Source organism: Vipera ursinii (assembly GCF_947247035.1).
Source record: "Vipera ursinii genome assembly, chromosome: Z".
Taxonomy (NCBI): domain Eukaryota; kingdom Metazoa; phylum Chordata; class Lepidosauria; order Squamata; family Viperidae; genus Vipera; species Vipera ursinii.
In genome coordinates this window covers 1,365,516-1,385,960 of record NC_139517.1, presented here as the reverse complement: position 1 = coordinate 1,385,960, position 20,445 = coordinate 1,365,516, and the positions used below count along the sequence as shown (strand labels likewise).

General features: G+C 48.3%; 2 protein-coding genes across 6 annotated transcripts in view; one reads left to right on the top strand and one right to left on the bottom strand.

The window, feature by feature from the left end:
* The window catches only part of SLC2A4 (solute carrier family 2 member 4), a 33,367-nt gene extending 29,264 nt beyond the window's left edge, over positions 1-4,103 (top strand). For all 5 annotated transcript variants that reach the window (XM_083377694.1, XM_083377696.1, XM_083377698.1 and 2 more), the window contains exons 9-11: positions 508-609; positions 1,203-1,406; positions 3,086-4,103. In XM_083377694.1, the coding sequence (XP_083233820.1) occupies positions 508-609; positions 1,203-1,406; positions 3,086-3,289 (510 nt within the window). In that variant the 3' untranslated portion in view covers positions 3,290-4,103. The remainder of the gene's footprint in view (positions 1-507; positions 610-1,202; positions 1,407-3,085) is intronic.
* A 5,107-nt stretch (positions 4,104-9,210) lies between these two features.
* On the bottom strand, positions 9,211-20,087 carry YBX2 (Y-box binding protein 2). The gene is made up of 10 exons (XM_083377747.1): positions 19,835-20,087; positions 18,248-18,311; positions 16,113-16,146; positions 14,522-14,611; positions 14,116-14,403; positions 12,924-13,036; positions 11,337-11,511; positions 10,572-10,751; positions 10,249-10,341; positions 9,211-9,685 (listed from the first exon to the last, which is right to left on the bottom strand). The coding sequence occupies exons 1-9, from the start codon at positions 20,001-20,003 to the stop codon at positions 10,291-10,293; spliced, it is 1,164 nt and encodes a 387-aa protein (XP_083233873.1). The 5' UTR covers positions 20,004-20,087; the 3' UTR covers positions 9,211-9,685; positions 10,249-10,290.
* Positions 20,088-20,445: the final 358 nt, after the last annotated feature.

Genomic DNA, 20,445 nt, shown 5'->3' with positions numbered 1-20,445 from the left:
GTCCCCCAAGAGCAGGAGTCTCCAAACCAGGTAACTTTAAGATGGGTGGACATCACCTCCCAGAATTCCCCAGCCAGCGTGGCCGGTGGAGGAGAGCGAACGTGGTTAAGCTCCTTTTGTCACTTTTTGTTTTTTGGATAGGGTGACTTTCTTAATAGATGGTGGGTAGGAGGTGAACGCAATATAACTTGACTTCAGCAAAGTGGAGAAAAAAGAGACTACAGCTGGGGGACTCTGGGCGTTGAAGTCCACCAGTCGTAAACTCTGCTATCAATAATTTGCTCCAGAAATTGATATAAACATTGAAATAAAAGAATAACAGAGTTGGGAGGGACCACGGAGGTCTTCTAGTCCAACCCCCTGCTCAATTTGCGATAAGAATCGAAATTTGCTATCCATAACTTGCTATAGAAATCAAGCAGCTGTTAGGATCGCCCACCTACCCCACCCTGCTTCCTCTGGGGAGGACTCCTGGCGGCTTTTGCTCACCTGTTTCCTCTCTTCCAGGTGTTCCTGGTCGAGCGGGCGGGAAGACGGACGTTACACATGGTGGGCTTATTTGGGATGGGCATCTGTGCCCTGTTGATGATGACCTCGCTTCTCCTTTTGGTGAGTAGCTGGACCAAGGGTGCCCCTCTTGAGGGCTGGAATTCACTGCAAACAACATCTGGTGGCGGTGAGTTCCACCGTCGCTTAATCCGAACCAAGAGATATCCCATTTCCTTTTGCGAGACAGGAAAATGCATGGGTCCTCCCCACTCCAGCGGGTCACCGAAAGGGCCCTTTTCACCACAGGGAGGGGATCGCAATCGGTCCCCAAATTTCTGCCGCTAAGCAAGACAAGTCATTAAGCGAGTTTTGCCCCGTCGTGTGACCTTTCCCAACAAAATCCCTGCCATTGTTAAGCGAGTCGCCCGGTCGTTAAGGGAATCTGGGTCTTCCCCACTGACTTTGCTTGTCATCCCTCTGGGACGCTGCGACCGTTGTAGTCGGTTGCCAAGCGGCTGAATTTGGATGACCTGACCGCAGGGACGCTGCGACGGTCATTAAGTGTGAAAAACGGTCACGGGTCCCTTTTTTTCAGTGCCGTTGGTAAGTTCGGTCACTAAACAAAACGGTTGTAAATCGAGGACTGACTTGTTTGGGACTTTGCCGTCCAGAAAAATCCGCTGAGAAAAAAATCTGTCTCCTGCCCTTGACAGAAAAGTGTTGCCTGGATGGGTTACTTGAGCATGGTGGCTATTTTCGCCTTCGTGGCCTTCTTCGAGATTGGGCCGGGCCCCATCCCGTGGTTCATCGTGGCTGAGCTGTTCAGCCAGGGGCCCCGTCCGGCTGCCATGGCGGTGGCCGGCTTTGCCAACTGGACTAGCAACTTCATCGTCGGCATGAGTTTCCCCTCCATCCAGGTCAGCCTGAGGCCGCAGTAAGACCATCTTTTTAGTCCTTGCTTTCCGGTGTCGTTCGATGGCGCCGTCGGCTGATTATCCGAATGGCATAGCACCGAAGGAGAGAGGGAGGAGGAGGGAAGAGGAAAACAAAACTCTCGGAGATCAACCCTTAAGTTATAGAGGGCTGGACTAGAAGACCTCCAAGGTCCCTTCCAGCTCTATTCTGTTCTGTTCTGTTCTGTTCCAATTCTATTCTATTCTATTCTATTCTATTCTATTCTATTCGATTCGATTCGATTCGATTCGATTCTGTATTTTATTATTCTATTCTATTCTATTTTGTATTTTGTATTTTGTATTTTGTATTTTATTATTCTATTCTATTCTATTCTGTATTTTATTATTCTATTCTATTCCATTACTTATTTTATTATTCTATTCTATTCTACTCTATTCTGTATTTTATTATTCTATTCTATTCTATTCTATTCTATTCTATTCTATTCTATTCTATTCTATTCTTCTATTCTATTCTATTCTATTCTATTCTATTCTATTCTATTCTTCTATTCTATTCTGTATTTTATTATTCTATTCTATTCTATTTTGTATTTTGTATTTTATTATTCTATTCTATTCTATTCTATATTTTATTATTCTATTCTATTCTGTATTTTATTATTCTATTCTATTCCATTACTTATTTTATTATTCTATTCTATTCTATTCTATTCTACTCTATTCTGTATTTTATTATTCTATTCTATTCTATTCTATTCTATTCTATTCTATTCTATTCTATTCTATTCTATTCTTCTATTCTATTCTATTCTATTCTGTATTTTATTATTCTATTCTATTCTATTTTGTATTTTGTATTTTGTATTTTATTATTCTATTCTATTCTATTCTGTATTTTATTATTCTATTCTATTCCATTACTTATTTTATTATTCTATTCTATTCTATTCTACTCTATTCTGTATTTTATTATTCTATTCTATTCTATTCTATTCTATTCTATTCTATTCTATTCTATTATTCTATTCTATTCTATTCTATTCTATTATTCTATTCTATTCTGTATTTTATTATTCTATTCTATTCTATTTTGTATTTTGTATTTTATTATTCTATTCTATTCTATATTTTATTATTCTATTCTATTCTGTATTTTATTATTCTATTCTATTCCATTACTTATTTTATTATTCTATTCTATTCTATTCTATTCTACTCTATTCTGTATTTTATTATTCTATTCTATTCTATTCTATTCTATTCTATTCTATTCTATTCTATTCTATTCTATTCTATATCCAATTTCTATTCTATTCTATTCTATTCTATTCTATTCTATTCTATTCTATTCTATTCTATTCTATTCTATTCTATTCTATTCTATTCTATTCTATTCTATTCTATTCTATTCTATTCTATTCTATTCTATTCTATTCTATTCTATTCTATTCCAACCCTATGTTTTCTATGATTTTGGGCAGGAAGGTAGACTAGAAGACCTCCAAGGTGCCTTCTAGCCGTGTGTCTCTATGATCTTGGGCAGCGGGTTAGACCTGAAGACCTCCAAGCTCCCGTCCAGCCCTTTGTTTTCTATGATATTGGGCGTGGGGGTGGGGGTTGGACTAGAAGACCTCCAAGGTCCCTTCCAACTCTGTCCTTCTGTTTCCCCCTGGCAGGAGGCCATCGGCCCTTACGTCTTCCTCCTCTTCGCCATCCTGCTCTTCATCTTCTCTGCCTTCACCTACCTCAAGGTGCCTGAGACTCGGGGGCGCACCTTTGATGACATTGCCGCCACATTCCGACGTACCCCGTCGTTGCTGGACCGGGAGATCAAGCCTTACACGGAGCTGGATGAGCTGAGCCCGGACGGCCACGAATGAAGACGGGGTGGTGGGCGTGGGCGTGGGCGTGGCCGGGATGGGAGTTTGCGGAGAGGGAAAGGAGACCACAAGGCACGGAATCAGGGACGGTGGCAAAAAAAGAGCGGGTTTTGTTCAGCACTTTACAGCCTGGAGGCTTTGGCCGGAAGATCTCAGGGTCTCGGCCAAACGGTTTCTTTATTATTATTGTTATTATTATTTTCTAATTGTTTTGTTTTTAAGAGAAAAGCAATCGATTGTTTTCATCGGACGGTCCGGGAAGGCAGGTGTCACGGTCACTGCTGTAAATAAGGCTTTGGGGTGGAAAGATGCCCTCTGGGTAGCCCCGTTTGGCCTAGATTTTTTCCCCCCTCAGTTTCCTAGAGCACTTTCGGAAGCATAAACCAGTCCCCCCCCCAAAGGAAAGAGAGACACAGACTGGCTGCCAACGAACCCTCTTCCGAAGACTTTCCTTCCTTTTGTACCTGGCTGGCTTGGGATCGTGCTAAGCCCTGAGTGCGTGTCGCCCAAGAGTGCCCCAGAGCATGGGCAGAGTTCCTTGCTGACCCTTCAGGAGGTTCCCACAGGCAGGCTTACTCTTTTCCCCGATCCAGAATATCCATTTTTCCCAGGAAACGTTTGACACCTTCTAGACCAGGGGTGTCCAAACGTGGCCCCTTTAAGACCTGTGGACTTCGACTCCCAGAATTCCCCAGCCGTTCCTTTTTTCATTTTAGTTTTTAAACTTTGCTGAAGTCAAGATATATTACGCCAACTGCATTCCCACCATCTATTAAGAAAGTTACCCGATCAAAAAATAAAAGTAGTCCGGTCACATTTGTTTCTGTCCTATAAACACTGAGTTCTGGTAAAAGCTTGCCGGCTGGGGAATTCTGGGAGTTGAAGTCCACAATGCTTAAAGTGGCCAAGATTGGAAAAACCTCAGACTAGACATCAAACCCTGAATGTGTGATTAAGGCTGAGGCCGAACAAGAAGATGGCGACCGAAGAGGTGGGATGACCTGTAGACCTTCTCTGGTCCTCCACGGTGACCTTGTGACTCCTAAACCCATCTCCAGAGAAAGGACTACAAGTTCCCTGCCAAGGCCTGCGAGATTTGGAGAGAGAGGGAGGCTGCTTTCTGTGGACCAGTGTTTCCAGCCTCAGCAACTTTAAGAAGGGTGGACTTCAACTCCCAGAATTCCCCGGTCAGCATTTGTGGGCTTCCACTGACTCCCAGAATTCCCAAGCCAGCATTTTTGGCTTCAGCTAACTCCCAGAATTCCCTGGCCAGCATTTGTGGGCTTCAACATATCCCAGAATTCCCCAAACAGCGTGCATGTTCTTCAGCGGCCACTGTTGAATTCTGGGAGTTGAAGTCCACCCGTCTTAAGAGTCGCTGAGGCTGGGAAGCACTGCAATATACAACCTTCCCTCGGTTGCTACCTTGGGTGGGTGGGGGATTCCCCCTGCCCCGTTGACCCCTCTTTCCTGGACCTCCCTCTGAGTCGGGGGTCCGAGTGCGAGAGACAGAGCTGAATTGACCTCTTGCAATGAAAGCCTCACACCACATGACCCGTTCCTGGTGCCGGGTCATGATCAGGTGGCACAGTTAACACCCCCCCTCCCCGCAGCCTTCTTCAGCCTCTCCTGGGTCCCCGTGATTATGAGACCACTGCCCCCCCCGCCCCAAAACCACTACAGATGTTTGCCCTGAGATTAAAAGGGGAGAAAAAAAAAACTTATACTGGAGCTGAAAGTTGTTAGGGTTAAAAAAGAAAAAAAGGCTGCAAATTACAAAAAAAGGTTGGATTTGCAAGGGACTTATTTTGCTGAGCACATTCACGTACCAATAAAGGAGAATATGTGTAGCTCAGGGATGAAATGAGGGGTGGTCCCTAGTGCTCTCTGAGCTGGGTGGTTTTCTGGCAGACGTCTTGTGACCCAACTTGGTTACATCATCAGGGCTAGGAGGGTGGGGGGGTTGCACACTGGAAGGGGGCAGGAGGAGGAGGAGGAGGAGGAGGAGGAGGAGAACTAATGGATCCTTAGTGCTCTCTGAGCTGGGTGATTTTCGTGCAGACGTCTCGTGACCCAACTAGGGAACATCATCAGTGCTAGAAGGGAGAGTGGGGTTTGTTCAGGTCTGAGCTGGTTTGAACTTGGTTTAATTCTGCCCGTCCCCAGCTCAGGAACTCCCCTTTTTTTTTCAAAGACGGGAACATTAATTAATGGAATTAATTTTGGAGCAAAGATCTGTGGTTGTCTTACACTTTCTAAAATGGCCTAAGGTTTCGATTCCTTCTTTGATTCCTCCGCGCTTTTAAACCCCTGCAATTTGCAAGAACCTTTTTGCATCTATAAAGAGTGCCTAGAATTGGGTTATTTCTATTTTATTATTTTATTTTATTTTATTATTTCATTTATTTTATTGTTTTATTTTATTTATTTTTATTTCGCTATGAAATCATGGAGTTTTAAAAACAGAAGCCAGACAGGCTGCGTCGCAGCAGAAAATTCGACCACCCAGTGCGGGCGGGGAAAGTCAAAAACGGAGAAATGAAAAAGATGCGAGACTCTACACATTCTTTTTTTTTAAAAAAAAAAAGGGATCTTTTTCCTCCAACTTTTGTATAATTGCGGAACGGAGTTTGTTCAGAGGGGGCTTTGTGTCGCGCGGAAAAAAAATGTCTTAACCTAGCCGGTGGGTTTTTGCGTGCGCGTGTGTGTGCATGTTTAATTTTGTATTTCTAGGGGGGGAAAACGGTATTTGTATATAAAGAATAGATGGCTATACACTGTTTGGATGCTCGGCCATTTCCTAAAAAGGCGAGTCTCTTGAAGGCCACGGGAATGTTAAGATGCCACGCCAAATCTCGGTTAATCGCTTTAAGACAAACCAGGAGAAGGTTTTTCTCCCAAATGCGTCCTTGGTGGGTCCGGGCAGAGAGTTCTTCCTGAAGAACTTTGGAGCAATCCTGGACTGCCTTTGGCCGATATTTACACGGCTTCCTTTTCTGAGAAACTTCTGACCTCGTTTGAGAATGTGGCTTTTTATCCCAATGCCCCCCCCCCAGGGCTTGCATTTTCCCAGAGCAGGGAAGGGGGGGGAAGAGAAATATTTCTGGCATCTTTAGGCAAAGCAGCTGAATCAGCTCCCAAGCCAGCAGCATTTGATGGGCTGCAAAGACTTGGCCCATCTGACAGGGGTGTGTGTGTGTGTTTGTGTGTGTGTGTGTGTGTCGCACCCTGGTGTTTCTCCTCAGATTTCTCCCCCCCCCCACCCCATGGGCTCTTAGAACATAGAATCTAAGGAAGAGGCCTTGGAGGTTAAAGAATAGAATAGAATAGAAGAATAGAATAGAAGAATAGAATAGAATAGAATAGAATAGAATAGAGTAGAGTAGAGTAGAGTAGAGTAGAGTAGAGTAGAGTAGAGTAGAGTAGAGTAGAGTAGAGTAGAGTAGAGTAGAATAGAATAGAATAGAATAGAATAGAATAGAATAGGAAATAAGGAATAGAATAGAATAAGAATGGAATAAATATAGGAATGAAGAATGGAATAGAATAGAAAAGAATAGAATAGGAATAGAATAGAATAGAATAGAATAGAATAGAATAGAATAGAATAGAATAGAATAGAATAGAATAGAATAGGAAATAAGAAATAAGAAATAAGAAATAAGGAATAGAATAGAATAGAATAGAATAGAATAGAATAGAATAGAATAGAATAAGAAATAAGGAATAGAATAGAATAGAATAGAATAGAATAGAATAGAATAGAATAGAATAGAATAGAATAGAATAGGAAATAGAAATAAGAAATAAGGAATAGAATAGAATAGAATAGAATAGAATAGGAAATAGAAATAAGAAATAAGGAATAGAATAGAATAGAATAGAATAGAATAGAATAGAATAGAATAGAATAGAATAAGAAATAATAGAATAGAATAGAATAGAATAGAATAGAATAGAATAGAATAGAATAGAATAGAATAGAATAGGAAATAAGGAATAGAATAGAATAGAATAAGAATAAGAATGGAATAAATATAGGAATGAAGAATGGAATGGAATGGAATGGAATGGAATGGAATGGAATGGAATGGAATGGAATAGAATAGAATAGAATAGAATAGAATAGAATAGAATAGAATAGAATAGAATAGAATAGAATAGAATAGAATAAGAAATAAGGAATAGAATAGAATAGAATAGAATAAGAATGGAATAAATATAGAAATGAAGAATAGAATAGAATAGAATAGAATAAAATAGAATAGAATAGAATAGAATAGAATAGAATAGAACAGAATAGAATAGAATAGAATAAGAAATAAGGAATAGAATAGAATAGAATAGAATAGAATAGAATAGAATAGAATAGAATAGAATAGAATAAGAAATAAGGAATAGAATAGAATAAGAATAAGAATAAGAATGGAATAAATATAGAAATGAAGAATAGAATAGAATAGAATAGAATAGAATAGAATAGAATAGAATAGAATAGAATAGAATAGAACAGAACAGAACAGAACAGAACAGAACAGAATAAATATAGTAATGAAGAATAGAATAGAACTCTCCCTGCCTGGAGAATAGGTGGACACCCCTCTCCCCTCTTCTTTGGGGCAGCCCCTCAAATAATGAAATGCTGCTATCATGTCCCCCCTTGTCTTCCTCTTCATTAAACTGGACACCCCCAATTCCAGCCACTGTTCCTTATAGGTTTTAGCCTCCAGTCCCCTGATCACCTTTGTTGCTCCTCTCTGCACTCTTTCAAGACCCTTAGCATCTTTTTTGTATTGTGATGCAAGAACTGTGGGTAGGAACTACCTGACATTTTTTTTGGGGGGGGGGGACAAAGAGTCCCACCCAGGTGCACGGCTTCTCCTGGGCAGACCTGAGCCAAGCACTAATAATAATAAAGTTGGAAGGGACCTTAGAGGTCATCTAGTCCAGCCCCCTGCTCAGGCAGGAAACCCTAGACCTCTCCCCTGTGTCAACATGGCATTTCCCGGGTGGGAAGAAGCTGCCGCTCCTGGGTGCTGGAAAAGGAGCCAAATTCGGAAAAGCCAGCAAGGCTCAACCCTTGAGGCGGGACAAGGCTGCAGACACCCCCAACTTAACAGAATCCCTTCCTAACAGAGGTCATCTAATCCAACCCCGGACCACACCAGACAAAATGGCTGCCCAGTCTCTTCTTCAACGCCTCCAGGGACGGAGCACCTGCAACTTCTGGTGGCAAGTCGTTCCGCTGACTAATTGTCCTGTAACTTACTCAGCAGTCTTTTCCAAACAAGGGGCCAGTTTTGCCGGCCACATCTGTCTTTCCAGAAGGGATTACAAAGCCCTGGCCTCCTCCTGTCAAGCATTGGCCGCAATTCCTTCAAGGCAAAAAGATTGCCCGGATTGTCCAAGTTCCTTTCCTTATTAACACACAACTGGAACCCAGAAAAAACCCAACTCGCAACCTTTGCGTGCTCCACCCGGGCAAATGTTTGCTTCCCTTCTGTGCAAAGTTTGTTTCCCTTCTGTGCAATTCTGGGCGGGAGGGGGCGGGTTGAACTAGATGACCTACAAGGTCCCTTCCAACTCTTTTGTGTTATTCTAAATTCTAATTTTCAAGAAAGCGCCCTGAGAAATCTCTGCCGGAAGTGGTTTGCCCTCCCAGGGCAGAGAGAAAGTGAGCGGCTTGAGTTCTCCCGGCTGATTCTGCGGCTGAGGCAGCACTCGAACTCGGAGCCTCCCAAGTTTCTAGTCCGAAGCTTCCACCGCGAACGCCCCACGCCGTCTCCCGTGGCTGAAGTTTTGCCAAACCAAGTCCTGCCCTCCCCCCACGACCCCCCCCACCCCCGTGGCCGTCACCGGGAGGAATTTTTTGACAGCTTTTCAGAGAAAAGACGGCGACGGAAAAACCCTGCCTTCCAGTTTAAAAATACCTTTTAATTGTCGACAGAAAAACAGGGGACGTACGCAAGCTCTGTGCAAATTTTTTTTTTCCTTTTTACTGACGCCCAAACTGCACACAATGGTTCACACGGGGTGTTCTTCAAACAATGGGTGTGGGGGGGGGGGAAGGAAAAAAAAATTAACTCAAGATTCAACAGCCAGTTTTTCTATTTTTTTTTTCCCTTTAAACTGGCAAAAAGCTGTGGGGAGGAGACAGACAAACCCCTCTGAAGTTTTGTGGGGTTTTTTGTTTTTTTTTTAAAGCAAAGTTTCCTTTCTTTCTGGTCACGTATTTTTCCCCCCCCTATCCCGTCAGGTTTATCCTTTTTTTTTTTTCTTTTCCCCTTTTTAACATTTTAGGGCTTCAACAGCAGCAAAGAGGGTTTATTGGTGAAGTCTGGGGTCTCTTCAAGTGCAGGATGAGGTAACTTGGGTTTGGAGGCACATTCTGGATACCTGCAAAAGAAGGAAGGAAGGAAAGATAAATCAGACACGGATGGAGGTTTGCAGGAAGCGGAGAAAAAACCCAGATTTTTCTCCCCCCCCCCCAAAAAAACAACAACAAATTGGTGCATTTGAGAGACGCCCAGCCAATGAAGCAGCATTTGGAGCATTTTAAAAAAAATCTGTTTTTTTAAAAAAATTAACCCCCTTCCTTTGCATTCCTGAAGTCTGGTAGCTTTCAGACACACACACACACGCATACAAACCCCCCTCAATTTATCAAAAGAAAAGAGTAAAAACTTTAAAAGACAAGGTCTAAAAAGTTAATTTCGGAGGGTCCCGACCGAGCGGGCATTTTATTGTTAGCGGCTGGCAAACCCCTCCGTCTCTTTTCACCCAGCCCGGCGCGACAAATCAACTGGAGTTGGAGGAAGCCACCACCCGACAAGCCGCAAACAATAACAAGAATAGTAAAAGTCCGAAGGGACCCGGGAGGTCATCCAGCCCAACCCCCGCCCTGCTCGGGCAGGAAACCCCTTATATCCCAGTCTCGAGACAAATTGAAAGCCCCTTACCAGATCACAGCTCTCGGCATCCCCTCGGCGTGTGCAGGCTCTTCACGCCAGTAAAGCTGGGGCAAGCTCTCCCCCAGGCTCGGGTGTTGAAATCTGCCAAGGCAAAGAAGCGGGTTCGGATCCCTGCCCAGCGGGGGAAATGGCACTGCTGGCCCAGATGTGGCTCAAGAGAGACCCCTGGTGGCCCGCTAAGCCATTGCAGGGCCCCTTTGCAGCCCACGCAGCCCCGGGGAGAAGCTGGAGATGGGGACCCTCTTTGGGAACGGGGTGTGTGTGTTTAACCAGGGGTTCAAGCCCCCGCCCCACCACCACCCCTTGCTTACATCCACAAGCTGTTGCTGGATTTCCAGCAGCGGCTGGGCACCCCCTTCCTGGGCGGGGGAAGCAGGCTTGCTGGCTTCGACCCCAGCGTCTTGAGTCATCACCGGGGTGCTGGCAGCTGGGGTGTCCCCCCCGGCAGCCGCGGAGCTGGGGGCCGGCTGCTCCTTAGCATTGGCATTGGCCTAGGGCGGAAGAGGACAAGGCTGGGATTTTGTAGGGAAGGGAAGCCCTGCGCACAGAATACGATTCAGTCAATCGAGCCTGCGCAGAACACGATCCGGTCAGTTGCTGGCACCCGGTTGTTTCCTCCCACCCCACCCCCATTTACACTATTGTTTTTTAATGACAGTTGCCGGTCCCAATTAGCATCGTTGTTAAGCAAGGACGACCTGAAGCATTCCCCAGAAGCAAAGAGAATTTAAATCGGATAAAGAGAAAAAGCAAAATCTGGGGTGGGAAGGCAGACTTTCAAAAAGGTTTTCCACCCATCCTGCCTGCCTGGGGCTCCCAGCGATTCTCTGGAAGGGAAATCAGGGATCCCTCTTAGGAGAAACCCACCCACCCCACACACACACACAAAATTGTGGAGTCCAGAGCCGTTCTGGAAAAAAATAAAAGACAACAGCAAAGACGGGCGCTTTAGCTCGACCTTGCGGTCCTCACTCGAACTCAGAACAAGGGCTCAAAATCAAAAGTCGGCCGGGCTCGGGTCCTCCGGCACCCCACCCATCACACACACCCCTCTCCCCAATTTCCCTGCCCCTCACCTCCGTGGCCGTCTGGCGAGCCCCAGATGGCTGCTGGCGTCGACGCTGGAAGTAAGGCCGGTTACGTTGCCGTTGAGGCTCGGGACGGATCCCGTCCGCTGGGGCCTGGGCGGCTTTTGTCTCGCCGTCTCCACCCTCGGTGGTGGGCTGCTGCGGAGGGCGGGGGCGAAAAGGTCTGGGCAGGACACAGAGGGGTTTGGGGGGGGAGTTAACTCGCAGCCTTCTTCCCCCTAGAGCAGAAGCAGCTTTCTGCATAGGAAATTCCCTCCGGGAATTGCCCATCGCAATTTGACAGTCTAGTTAAATTGGAATGGAATGGAATAATAAAATACGGAACGGAACAGAACAGAACAGGACAGGACAGAATAATAAAATATAGAATAGGAATGGGAATGGGAATGGGAATGGGAATAGGAATAGGAATAGGAATAGGAATAGGATAGAATAGAATAGAATAGAATAGAATAGAATAGAATAGAATAGAATAGAATAGAATAGAATAGAATAGAATAGAATAGAACAGAATAAATAAAATAAAATACAGAATAGAATAGAGCAGAATAGAATAAAATATAGAATAGAAATAAAATATAGAATAGAAATAAAATATAGAATAGAATAGAATAGAATAATAAAATACGGAATAGAATAGAATAGGAATTCTTTATTCTTTACTGTCTCTAGTGCAGAAGCTCTCAAGTGTACATACAAGCAGCGATAAATCATAATCGTAATTATAAAATACCATCATAGAACACTAAATATAACCTTAAATAAAGACATGATAGCTGGAGATAAATAAGAAAGCACTGCGGTTTTCAAAAAATTGGAGTGACAGGCATAAGCTAAACGTTTAGTAGTGTCTCTCAACTTGGGCAACTTGAAGACAGGTGGACTTTGACTCCCAGAGTTCCCTAGCCATCAAGAGTTTACCAAAATTCAGCATGGCTAGGACGAGAGCAAGTGGGATTACTTTTATCCCATGCTTTGATAGGGTAACTTTCTTAATAGATGGCGGGAATGCGGTAGATATAATAATATACCTTCACTTCAGCAAAGTGAAAAAAACAACAATCAAAAACTGTGACAAGCTGCCATTAAAGGTTAAAGGTAAGCTAAATGGCATGACAATTAAAAGATGAAGTGATAATGCTGGATGGGGAATTCTGGGAGTTGAAGTCCGCCCGTCTTCCCGTTGCCCAGGTTGAGAAACACTGATTTAGCCAATTGCTTACTTAGGACAGTTATTCTGCTGAAAGTTGCTTGCTAACAAGGAGAGAGAAACCTTCCAGATTCCATTTGTGCCCATTGTTTGATTGGCACCGCCCAACCTTGGTCAGGATTTCCCAGGACTGGGGATCCTGGCTTGTCCCATCGACCCGCCTGGCCGGCAAACTAGCTCACTTCCCCCAACCCCCGAACGACCTTCCCCGGGGAGTCTCCTGACTCTATTTGCCCACAATTCTGCCCCCAAACCCGTGGGGACAAACGGGCTCCCCTCAACTGTGCCAAGACACAGGGGGAAGGCAAGCTTGGATCCTGGTTAGCTTCCCCGGGGGGCAGGGTGGGAGGTGGAGAAAGAATTGCCTGCGGTATCTGGGGCGGAATCGAGGTGCCGCGGATCTCTCGCCCGCCTGGATCTGCTGAGACTGGTCTCCTTCAGGCTGGGTGGCATCTTTGGGGTCTGTGCCGTCAGAGCCCTGGGAAGAAGGAAGAGCGGGATCAGAAGAAGAGAAGGAAGAGAGCTGGGAGGGAGCCGGGAGGTCATCTAGTCCAACCCCTTGCTCAGGCGGGAGACCCTAGAGCAGGGGTAGGCAACCTCGGCTCTTTTATGTCTGGTGGACTTCAACTCCCAGAATTCCTGAGCCAGCCACGCTGAGGGGAAAGGGAGAGGTTTCCAAGCTGAGCCAGGCTGGCTGAGGAATTCTGGGAGTTGAAGTCCACCAGTCATAAAAGAGTCGAGGTTGCCTACTCCTGGCCTAGGCCACTCCACACAGCATAACAACAGAAGAAGAGAGCTGGAAGGGACCTTGGAGGTCCTCTAGTCCAGCCCCCTGCTTTCAAGCAGGAGACCCTACGCCATTTCAGACAAATACATAAAGTACTCAGAATAGGGGTAAAAGGGACCTTGGAGGTCTTCTAGTCCAACCCCTGCTCAACCCTGTACCATTCCAGATGGGGTCCGGCTCTGAGAGGTGTCCAGCCTCTGGCACAATTCTGGGAGGGCTGGGAAGTGGGAGGGGGAAAATCTCATCAAAGCGGGCCCCCCCCCCACAAAATAAAAAAAAAAAATCCGGAAGACACATCAGGAAAGCAGGAAGAGAAACTGCAAAACGGCAACGGGGACAGGAGGGTCCCGACGGGTTTCTTCCGTCGACAGGGCCAGAAACCAGCAAAGACCCTTCCCCACCCAGACCCCTCCCCCCCACCCTGCACCCCAAAACCAGGGGACACCCAGCTGTCACCCTGAAAACCAAAGACGCGGGCTGTGGAAGAGAGTCTTTGCCACGTAGACTCTCAGCCTTTGCTTTTCCGGGGGCTGCCTGCAAAAGCCCCTTCCCCTTTTTGGCTGTGTGTGTGTGGGGGGGGAGTGCAGAGTCCTCCTTTGAGGGGGTGTCCCAACCCCAGACAATTCCAGCCAGGTTAATTCTAAGCAGAGCAGGACTGGGGTAGTGGTGGTGGGGGGGATTACTTGGCACAAGAAGCCAAAAGGACGAAAGGGGGGGTTCTCTTCTTTTGACCCCTAGGACTGGCTCTGTGGGGGCCCCCCCAGACTCACTTCCACCATCTGGGCCTGCTGGCCCTGAGCCCGGGGCCCCCTCACAAATCTCCGGCGGAAGAAAAAAGGCGGGGGGCGCCTCCTGCGCGGGCGCTGCTGTACCCCCTCATCCGCTCTCTCCCCCTCGCTGACCGTCTCGGCGGCCCCCTCGGGCCGGGCAGCATCTGGGGGCAGCTGGGTCTGCCGGGGACGGGGGATAAACCGGCGGAAGCGACGGCGGTTGGGAGCATAGCGGCTGCCTTTCACGGGGACCCCACCGGGCCCGGTGACGTTGGCTGCTTCGGCCCCCTGCGGAAGATTTTAAAAAAAAGAAAAAAGGAGAGGGTCAGTGGGGAGACCACCGCCACCCCCCATCAACTCAGCTCTGGAGGGACCCCCGGTGAAGTCACCAGCCTGCTGGCCGTACCTTCTCGCCTTCCACCACATCAAACTCCACCGTCTCCCCGTCGCCAACACTTCGCAGGAATTTACGAGGATTGTTTCTCTTGATCGCCGTCTGGGGTGTGTGTAAAAAAACGGGGGGGGAAAAAAAGCAGTGTGACCTTTGGTGTTGCGGGCACCCGAGCGTCCAGCCTTGGCAACTTGAAGACTTGTGGGCTTCAACCATCCCAGAATTCCCCAGTCAGCAGTTTGGAAAGGGCAGTTTTCTTAAGCAGACAAGGGGACCCGCGGTAGACAGAACAGACCTGGACTTCAGCAATGTGCAAAAAATAAATAAATCAAATAACCCAGCACAAGGTCAATTAATCAAAGATTTAAAGGGAGGTTAGAGGACATGACAAGTCAATGCCAAACTGCTGGATTCTGGGAGTTGAAGTCCAGAGCTCTTAAAAGTAGCCAAGGATGGACCTCCCTGATTGACACGGCGCTAGGTTCCCAAGCCCGCAGGTGTGCAGAGGTCTAGCAAAAAGCCAAAAACTTGGCAGCCCTTCTATTTTATCTAACCAGTTAAATAAACCGAGTGATTGTGGGCAAGGTTACAGTTCTAAAAACTGTAATGGCAAATGACCATTACAAAAACCAATTAAATAAGCCAAGGGGATCCCGGGCAGGTTAACAAAGCTAAGACTGTAAAACGATTTAGGCAAATTATCGTTACAAATAAGATAATTTAGGATCGGGCTAAAAAAAAGAAAGAAAAGAATAAAATATCGTTAAAGCACCCGGAGAAATAAATGCAAGATAATTAAACTAAGAGTAAACTAAGAGTAAAGCTGAAGAAGGAGCACCAGACTTGGGGTACACAGAGTTGTTTTTAAAAGTTGTGAAAAGGCCAGTGGGACTGGGACGTTACCCCTGGTTGTGGGCTTGGACAATCAAGATGACAAGTAAGTTAGCCAACGGCACAAAGAATGGGAGACCGCCCTTTTCCAAGCCTTTTATTGATTGATTGATATATATTTTTTTGCAAGGCTGGCAATTAGGAATTGGCAAGCCGGCGAAGGACAGACGTGCAATTAAACGAGGAAGTTCGTTACTATCCGAGGGGGGGAGATAAGGCTATCGGCGTCTCCCAGGGTGGAGAGCTAAATAATTGCACCGAATTGGTGCTGCCAGGTAGCTGAAAGGAGGGAGGAATGATTGGCTTTGCAGGAATTATTCAGAGATCCCCTGAAATTCTCATAAATCCATACTGCCCCTTCCGATTCTAGCTTTGCAAGCCTTAGCTGGGTTTTTTCACCGAAAAAGAGGAGCCGAAAAGCAAAACCGAGTCGACGGATGAGTTTATCCTTCAATGGGCTGGGCATTATTTTGCCTCTGTGTTGGTAACTTGGGCAACTTTGAGATCTGTGGACTTCAACTCCCAGAATTCCCTAGCCAGCACAGCTGGCTAGGGAATTCTGGGAGTAAAAGTCTACCAGTCTTAAAAGTGGCCAAGGTTGGACACCCCTGAATCTTCCTTGCTTTGACCATGGTGAAGGCTTAAGGGAGCAACGACGGGGGGGCGGGGAAAGAAATTAAAAAGGAAATTACATCACATGATGCTCAGTTCTTACCTGGTGCACAAACACATCCTCTTTGGTATCATTTCTGCAAAGAGAGAGAGAGAGAGAGAGAGAAAGAGAGAGAGAGAGAAAGAGAAAGAAAGAGAGAGAGAGAGAGAGAGAGAGAAAGAGAAAGAGAAGAGAGAGAGAGAGAGAGAGAGAGAGAGAGAGAGAGAGAGAGAGAGAGAGAGAGAGAGAAAATATAAACCTTGAAATCCTTAATCTCTCTTGCTTAGCTTTGTTTGCACTGAATCGGGACTAAAATTAGGAGGGAAATTGGGAGCTTTAAGGAGATCTACCAGCCCCGTCTCCAAATTCTAGGCCATTTGTGCCTGGCCAAAGCATTGGAAAACTCAGGAACCTGGTCTAGCATGAAACCAGCATCCAAGAGATGTCAGCTTGACCAAAGCTTATGCCAACTAATTAAAGGAATGAAGGTCGCCGATAACCCTGGTTTATCTCTCTTCAAAGGGGACGGCGTCCAATTAGCCTTTGTCCTCAAATTGATTATATATATATATATATATATATATATATATATATATATATATATATATATATATATATATATTTGCAACTGGATGCCTCTTTTGCACAGAGAGGCCCAGCGTGAAAGTTTTAAATCTTCGAGCCACGGGAGGGGGAAAGTCCCTCGATTTCCAGTGGATTTCTACCAGGAAGGAGTCCCAGGCACACCCAAATAAAAAAAGCAAGCCAACGGAAAGATACACAGAATATTTGTAGCTCAGGATTGGGCTGAGGAGGGGGGGGCGATGTCCTCGGCGCTCTCTGAGCTGGGTGGTTTCCTTGCAGACGTTTCATGACCCAGCTAGGGAACGTCATCAGTGCTAGAAGGGACTGTATATAAACAGAGAGCATGTGCTTTTCCCTTCTAGCACTGGTGAGGTTACCTAGTTGGGTCATGAAACGTCTGCAAGAAAACCACCCATCTCAGAGAGCGCCAAGGACGACAGGGAACGAGAACTCTTCTTTGGGACTTTGCTGGAAGCCTCATCCCAAAAGCCCGGCACACGGGCCTGGGGCGCTTCACCCTTTCCCTAAAGCATGCAGCACAGCCCGAGGGGGCATCTCGGTACAAGGACAGACCCCAAAGATAAGGCCTCCCAGCTATTCCAACTTGGCTGGGCTAGCTGTTTGCTTAGCTTAGGCCACCCCGGTAAACATTTCTCTCTCTGGTAAACATTTCTCTCTCTGGCAGGGCAGCCCGGCAAGCCAGCCCAGCTTTCGGAAACCACACAAACAGGGGAGGGGAAATAAGGAAAAAAAACACGATAGCAGGTCATCTGACCAGCTGCCAGCTTTGCCAGGTAAACTTTGGTCTCCTGACTCACTTGCTTTTTCTCCGAGGAGGAGGAGGAGAAGGAAGTTGGCACAAACTAGTAGCTCCAAGCTCCAGGCTTCTCCAGTCAAGCCGCTTTGGGCAGTTAATTTAGGCTTCACCACGCAGGGACCAGAGGAGGGGTAGAAATGCCAATATCCCAGCGGGATGCACCCCCATCTTGGATTATCTCTCTCTCTCACACACACACACACACCCTCCCCCAATAAAGCCAGTTTGTTGCAAAGCACAGCCACAATGGAAGGAATCTCCTGGCTGGGTTCTTAACCGGACCACCCAAAGTTAACCGCTAAACCCGGCCAACAGTTAATTGGCTTAATTAACAATGATTAAACCGAGTTCAGTTTTGTGGGGTTGGTTTTTTTTCCGTCACCTTCCCTTCCCCATTGCGAGACGAGCAAAGGTTCTTGGTGGATTGAAACCCAGCTGATAATACGTACATCCAGATTGGGGGGGGGGTTCTTCAAACTTGGCCACTTTTAAGACTTGTGGACTTCAACTCCCAGAACTGACCAGTCTTAAAAGTGGCCAAGTTTGAAGAGCCCCTGACCCAGAGCCTTTGTAAAATAAAAATAAAATAAAAATAAAAAAAATAAAAAAATAAAAAAATAAAAAAATAAAAATAAAAATAAAAATAAAAATAAAAATAAAAATAAAAATAAAAATAAAAATAAAAATAATAAAAATAAAAATAAAAATAAAAATAAAAAAATAAAAATAAAAATAAAAATAAAATAACACTCCCAGTTAAAAGTTTTTTTTTTTACACCTTTCAGGGAAAGCTCACCTGTTTATAAATCCATAGCCATTGCGGACGTTGAACCATTTCACCGTGCCCTGTACCTGGGTCGCTGGAAGCCGGGGTGGGGGGGGGGAAATCGGGGAAAAAAGAAAGACTGGTGACACCGGCCAAAGGACCTTTCTGTGCCCCCCCACCCCCAAAGGAAGAGCTGCCGTTTTCGGAGCCGGCCATCTTCCTCTCCTCCCCCCCCCGCCCACCCCCGCACCCCCCCCCCCGCGCAAGGCCAGCTGGAACCCATCATCCTGGTCAAGGACGTCAGGCGAGCTCCGGGCTGGCTGTTGATATCCCGGCCTCTTTGTAGGTGGGGGAGTCTTAGCAGCCTCCCAGACACGCGGGACCACCTGCCGCCCACTCATTGCGGACCCCACGCTGGGGAATTAGAGCGGGGTGGGTGGGGGGGCTTGGGGGACTTTTAAGCCTTTCTCCGAAAAGCAAGCGCATCGGTGCAAGTCGGAGCAAGACTCTTTCCTCCCGAAGCGCAGCGCAGGTTGCAGTTTCCAGCGGGGTTGGGGTCCGTCTGGCCCAAGCGGGACCCCCTCCCCCGCCTCCCTCCCCCCCTCTATAGGCAGAAACCCCCCCCCCCGACTCTTCCTCCCCGCCAGCAAAGCTGGACTGCCGTCCCCGCGGGGTGGGCAGGAAGCGACGCCTCCCCTTCGCCAGTCCGGGAAAAACACCCGCCGCGGCTTACTCCGCCACCCATCGTGCCCAGCCGCGCCGTCCCGAACATAGAGGCGTGCTCTGACTGCCCTAAAGCCCACCTTCCGCGTGGCTGGAAATGGGAACTGGAGTCCTATGACGCCCCCACCCCACCCCACCCCACCCCAGTTGGGAAAAGCGCCCTGAATAAACCCATCGCGGCCAGCCAGCCGGCCGCCAGAAAGCCCACCTCCCGCGACTCCGGATGATGGGACCTATAGTCCTGCGCCGCCCCCACCTCCACCTCCCACCCGCCAGTCCGGAGAAGCGCCGGATAAAACCCATCATGCCCAGCCGGCCGCCAGAAAGCCCACCTCCCGCGACTCCGGATGATGGGACCTATAGTCCTGCGCCGCCCCCACCTCCACCTCCCACCCGGCCAGTCCGGGCAAGCGCCGGATAAAACCCATCATGCCCAGCCGGCCGCCAGAAAGCTCACCTCCCGCGACTCGGGATGATGGGACCTATAGTCCTGCGCCGCCCCCCACCACCTCCCACCCGCCAGTCCGGACAATCGCCGGATAAAACCCATCATGCCCAGCCGGCCGCCAGAAAGCTCACCTCCCGCGACTCCGGATGATGGGACCTATAGTCCTGCGCCGCCCCCCACCTCCACCTCCCACCCACCAGTCCGGACAAAACCCATCATGCCCAGCCGGCCGCCAGAAAGCTCACCTCCCGCGGGTCCGAGCGATGGGACCTATCGTCCGTCGCCACCCCTCCCCATTCCGGACAAGCGCCGGGAAGAAAAAAACCCATCCCGCCCAGCCGCAGCAGGCTCCGGACGATGGGACCTGTAGTCCCGCCCCCCTCCCAGCGGCCGCCCACGCGAGGCCCGCGCCGGCAACGGCTCCTCCCGCGGCCCCGCCCCCTCACCTAGGACGCGCTTGGCCGCCTGGCTCCGAGGCGCGACGCCCCCGGTGGGCGCCGCCGGTTTGGCCACGCCGGCCGCGGGTTCCCCCGCCGGAATCTCCCCGGTGCCGCTGCCGGGAACGGCTCCTCCGCCTCCGCCTCCGCCTCCGCCGCTCTCCGCCTCGCTCAGCATCCCCGCGCCGCTGCTGCCTCCGCCCGTTGGTGCCGCCGCCGCCGCCGCTGCCGCCGCTGCTCCGGCCGCCGAACCCGCGCCTCGTGCCCGGGGACACACCCTCGCTCCTCGCGGCGCCCACGCCCAATCAGCAACGGCCGCTCCCGCCGGCCCCTCGCCCACGCGCGCCCCCGCCAATCGCCTGCCGCCGCCGCCCACTACCCGCCGCCGCCCGGCCTTTTATGCCCCGCCCGGACACGCCCCCCGCGCGCCCCCATTGGCCGCCCGCGCCCACCAGGTGTGGCGCTGGGCCACGTGGGGGCCGGGCCCGGCTCGGCTGCAGGTGCGGCTGCCCGGCGGAGCAGAGCCCGGGAAGGGGGGGGTCTCTTCTGGCAGACGTTGCGGGGCCCGACTAGGGAACCTCACGGGGGACCCAGAAGGGGGTTGGGTTTGCAGGAGGGGG